The sequence below is a fragment of the Callorhinchus milii genome, unplaced genomic scaffold (assembly GCF_018977255.1).
Source record: "Callorhinchus milii isolate IMCB2004 unplaced genomic scaffold, IMCB_Cmil_1.0 Scaffold11, whole genome shotgun sequence".
Lineage (NCBI taxonomy): Eukaryota > Metazoa > Chordata > Chondrichthyes > Chimaeriformes > Callorhinchidae > Callorhinchus > Callorhinchus milii.
In genome coordinates, this window is record NW_024704752.1 from 12,887,035 (window position 1) to 12,900,096 (window position 13,062).

Sequence of the window (13,062 nt, forward strand, 5' to 3'; positions counted from 1 at the left end):
CAGCACACATCATCAGCATTTGCCTAACATCTTGCTGAATCCAAATGTATACCAAATGTATCCCATCTTGGAGACCTCTGACTTATCCATCAATAACAATGACGGTCTTATACATTAAAAACAACCTTAGAAAAATAAAGAAAACATATTAATACATTTCAAAAAGCACCCACAACAGACTTTCTGGTTCATATCTTGTGAAGTATCAATTCTCAGTTAACACAATGATATGAGGCCATTTATTTGAACTGCCAATGAATGAACGAACAGAACATTTTTCCCTGTGGACATACCTTCCTGCATTTTTCACAAAGCCCAGGTCAGCCAGAGGCACGGAACAAATCTCACAGCAGAAACAGTGAGGGTGCCAGTTATTGTTCATTGCTTTGATGACACGGCCAATGATGAATTCCCCTGGTTAGAAAACAGAGCAGGAAAGGTATAATTATTGTTCATTATAATTTCTGTTCCAATAAACAGAACTGAACAGATACAGATCTGAGACTGGCCTTGTCCTGTTCTTAAAAAAATCTGGAGGTCTTTATCAAAAAATCCAAATCAATGGTTACACTGCTTTATTAACTTGTACAGGGCAGCGTGAGACTGTAACAAGTTACCAATACTGAACAAACAGTGGATTACAGGGTTTTATAATAATTTGGTCACTCAATCCACGACTGTTTGTGGGACGCTGCTGTGCTCAATTGGCTGCCGTGTTTCACCCACAAAATACACAGTCAATTCACTTTACAGTATATTCTGTGAAGCGCTTTGAGACGTCTCGAAGACATGATAAGGCGCTTTATCAAATGCAAGGATTATTATTATTATGTAGAGTGTGCGGTGGATCAAGAATGGCATTACACATACTGAATGAAAAGTCACTTATACTGAGGTGTTACTGGCTGGAGGATAGTGAAAGACTATTGGTACTTTTACACCATGGCTCCTGCCAGCAGCAAAGACCACAACACTAAAGTGGAGGTGTTGACTGAGATCCCATTCGTTTTCTTCACAGCTTTGCCCACTTGTCTTCCCACTTTTGAAGATTTATGCACGTTAACCCTGTGTCATGCAAAAGCATTATAACAAGAAAAATGTGACCAACACTGACTAAACAGTAACACACACATATATACGCAATCAGAATGGACTAGATCCCAATCCTTACCGCAATATCCACAACAAGGTGCGAAGAGCATCTGGAAGTCATGTTCACAGTACTTCCTGCCTTCAAACTGAAATAGAAGAGACAACTGTGAGCAAGAATCTCACCGCCTGCATTGTAACTGTCATCATCCAAGTGAGATTCAACAACAGCAACAACTTGCATTTATATAGTGCCCTTCACGAGGAGGGTAGCATCCCAGAGCAACTCAAAAAAGATCTACAAATTCTCCCTCCGGCACCTTCTGTTGCTCATTTTATTGGCTTTGCCCATTGAAGTACAGTTGCAAGGTAAATTATTCTATTCTCATACTTTACTGAGAAAGCGCTGGTCGTGTTAAGAGTGATGTTCTCAGGACATGAAGAGACATCACTGACACACCCTTGGGCTGGCAGTTCAGACCAGGCTTACCTCGTAAAATACTCCTGCCGGAAACTGCCGGAAGCACTGGGCGCACACGAAGCACTTCTCGTGGTACAGCTTCCCATTGCTGTTGACAATCCGCTCCGAGGGGTCGAATCGTGAGTGACAGCAATCACATGTCGCAATCGCGAGAGCGTCAGCCATGTCACTGCGAGGAGAAAGAAAAAACATAGCTAGCAATAACATCAATCCAGTACGAAAGGAGCTTGGTGTGAAGGGTGCACAAACACGTCCCATATGTTTCACCTAGCAATAACATTAAAACATTCCTAATGAAAAAGTGCTCATAGTTTCTGAGGTGCACCAACGCCACTTGAGCTTTTTGCTTCCAGCTTGATTATCTCTCAAAAGCTGTTCAGTGTCAATGAGAACAGCCTCCAAAGGGCAAATAATGAGGTTACATTTTTTATAAATTCACTATATTACTGTGTGAGCTTATTCCATGTGTCCTCCTCCTTCTCCTCCTCCACTGGTCAGCAACACTGACTGACTGCTCTGCCCACGTGCTTATAAAAGCTGCTTTGTGAGAAGCACGCAGCTGACTGCCGCCGCTGCTGGAATTACATGCCCCACAGCAACACAGCCAACCTCTGTCCTTAATTGCAAAGCTGAGGAGCCAGCCACTTGCTCCCGATAAAGAACACTCTGTATTGGTGTTTATTTTGCATTTAAATGAGGCCTATGAGGCCACACACTTCCGACGACCTTCCCTGATCATCCGCCTGCCTTTCTGTATCCCTGACCACCCCTCACCCCGACCCCCAAACCCCCGACACTCACTCTTTACAGACCACCATCCGACCGTACAGTATACACAGGGAAGCTTCAGTATGGACAGAAAGTGTTGGCCATTGAGGGGGCAGAAGTGTCAGAAATTCTATTATGGAAACTGCACGCCTCACGTCATTTTAACATCACTACCAGAAAAGCAAAGAGGGTTTTTTTTTACATAGAAGTTTCCTAAGATATTAGGTCTTACCAAAAACCTCCGGTTGAAATGGAATCCGTGAAGGCTTTAAAAAAAAGGTATTGTACAAATATTTGAAAAGGAAAACACGTGGGGGAAAAATGAGGATCAGGAAAAAATGGATAGTCTTTGTAGAGAGCGAGCACAGGCATGATGGGATGAATGGCCTCTTTCTGTGTGGAAAAATTCAACAATTCTAGCGATGATAAACACTATACCAGGTCATTGCACAGTTTCAGCTTGAACAGTCAGTTTCCTGCCAATAACAGTAGGGGGTCAGGACATTGTGTGGTACTGGTGACGGGACTTTGTTAAGATTGCTGGTTATAAACAGGATATGCTGCGTAATGCAATGTCCAAAATGTTTACTGAAAGTTGAAGGAAATCACTGAGACAGAAACATCGCAGTCACATTCCAATGGAAAACACAACAACATGCCACTCGTTCCTGGGTTGACTACGACAAGTGGCACATTTATGTCACCTATATTTGGCACCTGTGCATAAGAGAGTCAGATTACAATACAGTCAAAATTACATTTGTATAGCACCTTTTACATTGGGAGGATGTGCCAAGGCCCTGGGACAGTCAAGGATTTGGACAGAACCTGAAAATGAGAGTGATGAATACCGACGAGAGTGCTACTACAGAGATCCTTATAACAGCATGTTGTAACCTTATAGTGTGGGTCCGTGTGGCTGTCCTATACAATACTAATAACCCCTTATTGACAGCTAATATGAAACTTAATACTTTAACCAAGGAAGAGCCCTCAGAATTTAGTCTGAACCAGTTGTTCCATTTATTATTTATCCCAGCAATGTTATAGCTATCAAGGGAGTTCTTGTGACAAGCATTCACAACTAAAGGGTCATATGCAAATTATTTGTAGTTTCATGACAAGGTCCTTTATCACAGAAAGGACTCCTTTATCCCTACTTTCCAGGCTGGTTCCCAAATCAGAGCTGTGCGTCTACAGTGTATCCTCAAATGCCGATTACAGACAGGAGCCCTGAATCCTCTCTGGTAGGGCGGGATTTAAACTGCTCTCAAAGGTAAAAAGGCTACATTCTACCAGACTGTTCCATCTAATCCCAATGGACAAGGGCTTCCGCTGAGTACAGTAACGCTTTCTGTGTAAGCAGCACTTCGTTTAAATAACAGATGGTCTCTTGTCCCTATGAATCCCAATACTGCAACAACTTGCATTTATATAGCACCCTTCACGAGGATATGAGCGAGTGAGAAGAGGGGAAAAGGGAGATGTTCAAAGAGGTAGGTTTTAAAGTGGGGTTTAAAGAGGGGGCAAGGCGGAGGGTGTAAGGTAGTGAATTTCAGAGATTAGAGGTTCAAGTATAGTATCTGAAGGCTCGGCAGCTGATGGTGGTGAGGAATGCACAGCAAGCTCAAGTTACCCAAGTGTAGGTAATGAGCAGAGCAGGGTAGGACAAGGTCAGAGAGAGTGAAAGGATTTACAGTTGAGGGTGAGGACATTGGTCAATCCGTTGGGAGCATAGGAGCCAGTGGAACCTGCGAGGATCTGGGTGTTGGTCATGCAGAGTTTGGTGCAGGTGAGGATATGGGCAACAGAGGTTTGGATCAGCTGCAACTTACAGCACATACACTTCAGAGGGAATATCAGTATGGTAGCATATACACACTAGGCAATACCAGTCCTATAGCAAGACACTTCATTTGACAGCATGTACACATTACCAGTACAAAGAACCCAGCACCACTCTCGATTGTAATCTACATTAACTACAGAATACCATTCCCAAATTGACCAATCTATCTTCCTTCAGGGTATTTCATTAATACTAATAATAATCTTTGCATTTGATATAGTGCCTTATAATGTCAACATGTCTCAAAGTGCTTCACAGGGTTTATTTACTGTAAAGTGCAGTGACTATGAATTTGTAGATAAACCTAAAAGCTAATTTGTGCACAGCAATGTCCCATAAACAGTTATAAAGTGAATGACCAAGTCATAATTAACTGGAGGACAGTTGGCCAAGGCACAGTGGGAAACTCACTTCTCATTTTGAGCAGCGCTGTGAGATATTTAATGTCTACCTGAACAGGCAGAGAGAACTTTGATTTAACGTTTCATCCAACAATGCGTCTTTTCCCTAGCACTAGACTGGATTGTCAGCTTAGACTATGAGTTAAAAGTCCCGATGTAGGGCTCGAACCTGCATCCTTCTGATTCAGAGGTGAGAGTCCCAAGTGACTCGGCCTGACACGGAAAAATAATTGCTTTATTCAGTTTTCTGAGTCTAAAGCCACCCTAGTTTGTCCTCGGCTGGGGCTAGATTCACAAAGTGGAATAAAGTTACTGTTTACAGAAAGAGACAACTGTCTAATGATAGGGAATGAAGGCCTGTCCTTATTGCTGCCCATATTCCCTCACGGCTAAAGTAAAGCCTTCCTATCTTCTCATCAGATAATTTTCTCGATGAGCGTAATCACCCCTAGTTCAGCAGAGGGCAAGGATCTGAGCGCAAGAGGCCGCAGCACTGGGACAAAAACCCATTCTGTTAACATGTGGCTGGGTAAAGCTGAGAGAAGTGTTTGGCCCTATTGTGCACTCGCTGGCAGGAAAACTGCCTGCGACAACAGCTCAAGGAACGGTGTTTCCTGTTTGTAAAGGAATCCGCCTTGTCCTTTTCAATCGCGAAATGTTCAGGGGGTTGTCAAGCCAGCACCTACCCACTTCTCTTTGCTGTGGACACAGTCCTGCTCTGCCATGGGTCTGGGGCACTGCTGTAGCGCTCGTAACGCCGCCGGTAAAGCTGAGATGAAGCAAGCTCCCGAAGTCTCACCACAGCCATGCTGTAGAGCCCTGCTTGGCAGCCACCCACCGAGCTTCCAACGACGGAGAAGGGGTGGAACTGAGCACAATTGAAAGAAGCGACTACTTCACTCGCACATTGTGAGTCAGGTTTCCTGCTCTGTTCCCTTCACAAATCAGGCACTCTGCAGCTTGCCCCAGCTAAACACTGAAAGTCTCCGGGAACACAGAAAACAAATCAGAGCAAGAAAACACCGCTGAGCTCAGCTTATCAGGTTGTTGTTTTCAGTCAGGGTGATTTCTTAACAACTTGATAAGTCGTAAAAAAAACATATTCAAAGCCTTTCTACTCTTTACTCAGATCAATTTCCATTGGGCATGGTGCAGCCTATTCATATAATGGTGTTCAGGAGGAAGGGGGCAGAGAGGTGGAGTATTTCACCGAAAGATAACAACGTAATGAAGTTTAGAAGTGGGGAGACCTCTCCTAATTCTACAGGGAATATAATAATAATCCTTGCATTTGATATAACACCTTATCACGTCTTCAAGATGTCTCAAAGCGCTTCACAGAATATACTGTAAATTGAATTGACTGTATATTTTGTGGGTGAAACTCAGCAGCCAATTGCGCACAGCAGTGTCCCACAAACAGTTGTGGTAGATTGAGTGACCAATTTTTTTTGAAGGAATTATTACCCCCAAAAGGCGATCTGCCAATCGACTAACAAATGGGTTCCTACTTACTGCTAGGTAAGCAGAGGGGAGTAAAGAAACTTACCCAATGTTTCACCCTGCAGAGAATCGAACCCAAGTCTCTTACTTGCACGGTGAGTGCTCTAACCACTGAGCTACAGGACTCCACACGATATAACACAATCCTGTACATCAGGCAGCTTCACCGTTTTTGCTTCCTTGTCTCCCATTGATATGTGCCTGTGTGGGACTTCACAGATAACCAGGTAAAGCAGAGATGCAGTTTGAATTCTTCACTGTCAGAGGAGTGATACAATATGCATTCACCTCACTGGTCTCTCTGCAGCCCATACACTCTCTCCATGTCTCCCTGACTATCCACCTGTTGCACCACCACATTATATAGTAATGCAGGTCTGCAGGTTGGAGATGCTGGAAAACCACAGGAAACAATGGTCAGGAAACGAGTGACTTCTGTGTCTGAGACAGTGTTCAGATTTTCTGCCTGAGGAACCCATTGCTACTTCAGGTGGGTTTTACTGCCTCTTCTCAAACAGAAGCGCTACTTCCCTTCGCAAAGTGATAGTGGAAGTTAAATGGTGCAATGCTGCTGCACTTTCAAAAGACCTTTAAAGTAATGAAATGACTGATAAAACAACCCCCGTGAAGGTCAGTGGTAGGAGATGCCAATTCAACGTCTTCATGTTGGAATAAGGCTGAGATAGAATGTTCATTACTCTGTGTTTTGTTAGAAACAAGCGTAAAATGTTATAAAATGCACCATTCCAAGAAACAAGACTCCATCTCTTGATAAATACTTATCTATAATACGAATTGGCTGCTGCATTCATGTAAAGTGCAGTCTGTACACTTTATAGCAAATCGTGCGAAGCACTTTGAGACATCCTGCTGTCAAGGAAGGCGTTGAACCATGAAAGATTTTAAAATGTGATTTTATAACAAGGGTCTGGTGGGGGAATCCTGGTCTGTGCTAAATGGATTGATCTCAGCTGTACTGCAGTTGGGACCCAATAATTGGCCACAACAGCTATGATTGTTAAGGAGACCAACACTCTTCTTGAAAAGAGAGGTGTTTCTCCTGGTGCCTGGCCAACAATCAACAACAACAACCTGCATTTATATAGCACGGGGTAGCGTCCAGGAACGCTTGTAAAGGACCCAGGGTAAAAGTCACTTCATGACTGTTTGTAGGATTTTGCTGTGCACAAACTGGCTGCTATATTTGATCTCAGTGCTTCCCCAGCCCTGCCCTTCACCCTCCCTGATCCCGACCCCCAGCTCGAGTCCGAAACTCTGGGACGTCCTCCCGACGTGAAAGGCGCTTATACAAATGTAATTTTGCTGTTGTATATTTGTTGACAAATACAGTACCACACTTTACAGTAAATTTGCTGAGACATTCCTCCTGATGTGGAAGATGCCATATCAAAGGTGAGCTTTATTATTATATTATTATACTTAAAATCAGGTCACACTCAACAAGTTGGGCAAACTGAGTTTCTCTGCCCCAATCCCTCCTCTGTTCCACTTATATTGTGCCCCAAGTGAGAGAGTCTGTTGCACACAGCAGGAGTGCTGGAAGCCTCGACTGACCTGAAGTATAAACCTTATGCAGTGTAGATGTCACTTGTTGCACCAAGAAATGTTCCAGATCTCTTCTTTGCCTGACAATCGTTGCTTTTTTACACGATGGGGAAAACCGTTTAGCATCAATCAACTCAACTCAACCTCGCATCTAAAGCCAACCTGTGCATTAATCCTCTCTCAAGGGAACCCATCAATTTCACACTGTTCCCTGGCTCTCACACACACACAGACACCCATCACACAGTGACCACCCCACCCTGTCCTGTCCCACAGCACAGGATCTCCCACTGACCACAATCTCCACTCAAGCTCCTGACCTCCTCATTTTGTTGCAGGTCATTCTCACCTTCCCGTCATTGTCCACTCTGCGGATGTCCGTTATTTTCTCTCGGCTGAGCTCTGCGGGTCTCCCGTTAGAAATGGCCAGACGGTTGCATCTTCGCCAGGAAAAGAATTCAACCCAAAAAAGGAAAGAGTCGGCAGCACAGTCCGCACTTGGCAGCCAAACTACTCAATCCCCGAGAGGCAGTCAGTCTAAGACGGGTAATTTGTGTGGTGTGTTTTTCTTTTGCAAATGACTTCTAAACAGAGTTAAGCTCCCAGCCAGATATTTGAGATTAAAGCCAGTGCAATGTGGTGCCGCAAAAGCCTATTTTTTTCTGGTATGTCAATAGCCACCACCCCCACCTCCCCCGAAAAAGTGACACATTAAACAATTTGCAATTTCCTGTGTCCTGCCCTGGTTTTAAAAGGGGGGTGTGGCTGGGTGGTGGGGGGGGGGGGGGCATTTGGGGCTGATATAACAATTCTTGCGCGGTATAGTGTCTTATCACAACTGCCAAAACGTCTCAAAACACTTACTATAAAGTGTAGTGACTGTGTATTTGTAGACTGACGCGACAGACATTTTGCACACAGTAATGTCCCACAAAGAGCCATGAAGTATAATTGGGGGATTTCAGTGCCTTGGGATGTCCCACCCCCCACACAAAGTTAAAGGGGCTATATAAACCTGTAAATATACATTTGTTGGTGTGGATTATTGTCTAGGATAACAAGAGAATCGCCAGATGTTGCCCAGGTTGTCATTACAACACCACACATCAATTACTTGTGGCACTTCGTAACCAAGGAATATTGTACAATTAAGGTGCAAACCACTGCCATCTGAGACCAATCCATTTTGCACGACAATTTATACCTTGGGTTATGACATGATCAATGGTACAACATATACGGACTTTCAATGCTGGGTCAAGTGTAGAGGGTCCCCATCCAGGTCCTTTTTCTGGGTATCGTTATTGTACTAACATGCCCCAAACAGTAATAGTATTAACACGTATTCTGCCATTAGGACAGCATTGCAACATGCTCAAATTCCTTGGTGAATATAAAATGCCTAACCCGATAGAGTGGCAATATCAAAGTTTTTTTTTTAAAACCGCATTAATCCATTTCTGTAATATATGTATGCACTACACTGCAAAATTACAGAATGGCAGGGCAAGAATGAAAAATTTCACTTACTCTCAGATTTTTCCATGTCCTGGCCTTTGATCCAAACCCTGAAGTTCTGCAGATCATTTATTGGGTCAGTGACCTCCCAGTGCCTCCCACTATACACAGTGCAGTTAGTTGTCTCACCTTTACAACTAAAAGTGCTGCTGCACCATACATTGTCGATCTACTTTTCCCCTGTGCAGTACTGGTTCTGTAGCGCCCTGCAAACTCTCCTTTAAGTACAAATGGAACTTTTTTTGAAATGTGTTCTGATGGGTCGCAGATCCATCACTGATATAAACAAACCATTCGCACAGGAAGCAGTAAGACTGTAAATTACCTCTGTTCCCGCTGTCAGGAGCGAGTAACTCCTGTTTTCGCACCAGATGAGAAAAATAAATACCAAATTTATCTCAGATAATTTTGTGACCAGTCCTAGTTGGCATGACATGCCTCCTAGAGGTAGTGAAGAGGAATGCGATAAGATATGATGAGGCGTAAGCTCTTTGGCCTTTATAATGCCTGTTGCAGAGGATTTTCTATAAACATATAAAATGCTTAACAACAGTTTATTAAGCATTGGGAGCTAAGAGATTTTAGACAAGTTTCCAACAGTAAGAGTCTACATTTACGCCTCAGCAGATTGGTTGAATTCCCAGCAGTAAGGCAAGCAGTGGTGGAATCAGTTAGTATAGATGATTTCAAGAGGAAGCTCGACCTTCACATGAGGAAGAGGAAAATAGAAGGATACGGGAGGGAGTAAGGAATCGGTGAAGTAAAAAACACAGCACAGACTGGTTTGGCCGAGTGGCCTGTTTCCGTGCTGCACATCCTTTGTAAACTCTTTGTAAGATAAATAAAAACGTAAAGAATAATAAAGGCAAACACTTTTTTTAAGCCAATTTTGACTCCTTGGTCCTTTCCTGAAGAAGTTTGGATTCCTTTGCTTTCTATTAGGTTTTGGGTTTCACAGGTGCTGACCATTCACCAGTACCTTATCCAAGTCAGCCTTATTCATGTTTGAACAGTGGTGCATTGTCAATATTGCTATGTTAAAGTGCGGGAATGGATGGAGGTCCACTCAGCTCAGTGTAAGGGTTCACACTGACAGATATAAAGAAGGGATAATACTATTTAAAAAAAAAGGATAAATCGCCTTCCATAAAGGTTGTGGGTTCAAGCCCCACATCGGGACTTAGAATCACATTCTAAGATGACAATCCAATGCAGTGCTGGGGTTATGTTGCATTGTCGGAGGTGCCATCCTTTGGACGAGACGTTAAACCAAGGTTCCATCTGTCTGTTTAGGTGGATGTCAAAGATCCCATGGCACTATTCGAAAAGAGAAGGAGTTTCTTCCGGTGCCCTGGCCAACAAATCCTCCAAATATAATTGATCACTCACTCCATGGCTGATTGTGAGACGTTGCTGTGTGCAAATTGGCAGCCCTATTTTGCCCATAAAATACACAATCAATCCACTTTATAGTAGATCCTATGAAGCGCTTTGAGACATCTCAACGACGTTATAATGTACTATATCAAATACAAGGATTATCATTATAAAATAAGTTAACCTCCACCCCAATTAACAAATTTAAATGCATCTTTACTGTGCTGTAGTTCAAACTAAGAAGTAAGTGGATTGACATCAGTTGTGCTTTGTGTTTGTGATATGACATACGATACACAAAATAAAGAATCAAGTTTTCAAATGTGTTTGTTAAATTTTGCACAAATTATATTGTTTAGTCATACAAAATGACACTTCAGACAGACAAACTGTACATACAGAAACAGAGCGCTTCTGTTCTGACACATATTGCTGTGTGTGGCAGTGCTCCAGAGCCCACAACACTAAAACTGCTGGAGTTTAACAACAAACACCGCTGCCAACTGTACAAAACTGAAAAAGGAACAATCGCTTCTCCTGGGGGCAGATTCAGCACTGACTGTGCACTCAAGTTCCAGTTTAAACACTGTACATTGTCATTGGAGCATCTTTAGTAAAATTCATTCTTTCAATGTTGTTTTGTTCATCTTCCTCTACTGCCTCTGGAGGATCCCCGACGTGATGGCTGACCTGAACTGTTTCCACTTCTTGCCCAGTTAGGTCCTCCCCTTGCTGTACTCCTGGGAGGAGCACCTCCGGGCCCACTGAATCCATCATCTCTGTGGAAACCATCATGATGCTCTCCCTCATGTGAATTGGAACGCCCAGTCTTGGCCACACGGGGTGCTGCTCCACCTGGTCCACTGCGGCCTGCAATACAATCCATCAAGTAACAGATTATCTGGAATGCCATTCTCCACAGAACCCCTTCTCTCTGGTGCTGGGACTCTAGCTTAGTACCAAAAATAAACAACTTGCTCACCTCAAAAGAGGATTGTAAAATGTCCTGATTCAAGTGAAAAACTATTACCCACTAAAAGGCCGTGGTTCGTGTCAACACTTAAAAATTTGTTTATGCTGCATGCAGCGAAGGGAAGCAGAGCAAATAATCAATGAAAACCAAACCCATCCAAATCTGGCTGGCTTGGTCTCACAAACTGCAGGGCCCAATTTAGCCATGTGTGCACATGGCTTCCATAGTAGTTTCCATAATGGGTCCTTGTGATTCCTTGCGTGCGATTCCACACGGCATCTGCATGCTGCAGTATCAGCTTGGCTTCCACTGCAATACCTCACAACATAACTCTGCAAACACCGAGCGAGCGGCCACCTTTGCTGTCAGGTTGACTGCTCGGGTGTCCTGTGACAACGTCGGTGCTGTGGCAGTCGTTGGTGGATATACACACACACACACACAGACAGAAACTTACTTTGGCCTCTATCGTCAGGTGTGGGACCAGGTGTATCCAAATCCCTCTGATCAGGTGTTCCCGGCCCTTCGTACCATGGCCGTTTGCGAGGAGGAAGTGATGCAGTATCCATGCTATGGAGTGATGATGGTCGCTCCCTGCTGACTGGAGACTGGCCATCACGGGGTGATTGGTCCTGGCGAGAATCATCTGGACAGTGATCGCGGCCAGGCATGCCTGTCCAATCACAGACAAGTATGTGAATACTTGATGGACAGGAATACTAACTAAAACTTCAGAATGTTGGCCACTTGTATATCAGTTATAAACTGAACCTCGGTTTATATTCTTACTAAGGGTAGTAAAACATTAGGGGAGCAAATATAAATTTTGTGCTATCCTAGGACAGTGTGGGGCAGCTTGAAAGGCTTAGACCATGACAACGTAGGTCCACAGAAAATGCTACTGTGTGTTTAAATAAATAGGGAGATGTGGGCTTTTAATATTCCTCCAAGGACAGACATACTTACACCGCCTCCCACCCAACCACACAAAATTCTCTGGGAGCAAGTCTGCAATTGATTTTCAAACAACATTTGATGACGAAACAAACCTGGTTCTCTGCCAGTCTCATGAATTTCACCTCGGTCTCCTCGCCCTACCCAGCCATCTCGGTGGCCTCCTGGAGACAGCGGCCGTTTTTCTGATTTGCGACCAGCTTCAAAACGAGGGAACTCTTCATGGCTAGGCAGGGGCAGGAGGCCCCCTCGCCCTCCTGTGGGAAAGTAGTGCATCAGGGACTGAAACTCAAACATGTTCTCTCATGCTCTAAGAAAGCTAGGTGCTTACTTTCTGTGTTTTGGTATCAAGCGGACTGTCCCGACATACTTCTATTGTCGAAACACAGCTGTCAGTCAAAATGTAGCGCGTGTGGTTATTTGGGAGCCTGGCGGTACACACAGGTATGCCTGCAATTTTGGGAGGTGAAAGAGTGGTCCACAAATGTGTTCCACTATATATTGTGTCCATGTCAACTGTGTAGTTGTCCATGAGTAAGTCTGTACATTATAATGGTGAAGGCGTTTCAACCTTTCGGATTTA

General features: G+C 43.9%; 2 protein-coding genes across 8 annotated transcripts in view; both read right to left on the reverse strand.

Moving 5' to 3' along the window:
- Window positions 1-9,338, reverse strand: part of lims2 (LIM zinc finger domain containing 2) — a 28,170-nt gene extending 18,832 nt beyond the window's left edge. Inside the window, exons 1-4 of one of the 3 annotated variants that reach the window (XM_007884624.2) lie at window positions 9,188-9,338; window positions 1,580-1,739; window positions 1,172-1,238; window positions 294-414 (exon numbers count right to left, since the gene is read on the reverse strand). In XM_007884624.2, coding sequence (XP_007882815.1) covers window positions 294-414; window positions 1,172-1,238; window positions 1,580-1,735 — 344 coding nt within the window. In that variant the 5' untranslated portion in view covers window positions 1,736-1,739; window positions 9,188-9,338. 3 annotated transcript variants of the gene reach the window in all.
- A 1,538-nt stretch (window positions 9,339-10,876) lies between these two features.
- Window positions 10,877-13,062, reverse strand: part of wdr33 (WD repeat domain 33) — a 37,218-nt gene continuing 35,032 nt past the window's right edge. For 4 of the 5 annotated variants that reach the window (XM_007884980.2, XM_007885075.2, XM_007885027.2 and 1 more), the window contains 3 exons: window positions 12,575-12,736; window positions 11,983-12,198; window positions 10,877-11,422 (listed from right to left, as the gene is read on the reverse strand). In XM_007884980.2, the coding sequence (XP_007883171.1) occupies window positions 11,196-11,422; window positions 11,983-12,198; window positions 12,575-12,736 (605 nt within the window). In that variant the 3' untranslated portion in view covers window positions 10,877-11,195. The remainder of the gene's footprint in view (window positions 11,423-11,982; window positions 12,199-12,574; window positions 12,737-13,062) is intronic. The other variant, XM_007885114.2, reaches the window with a different exon arrangement.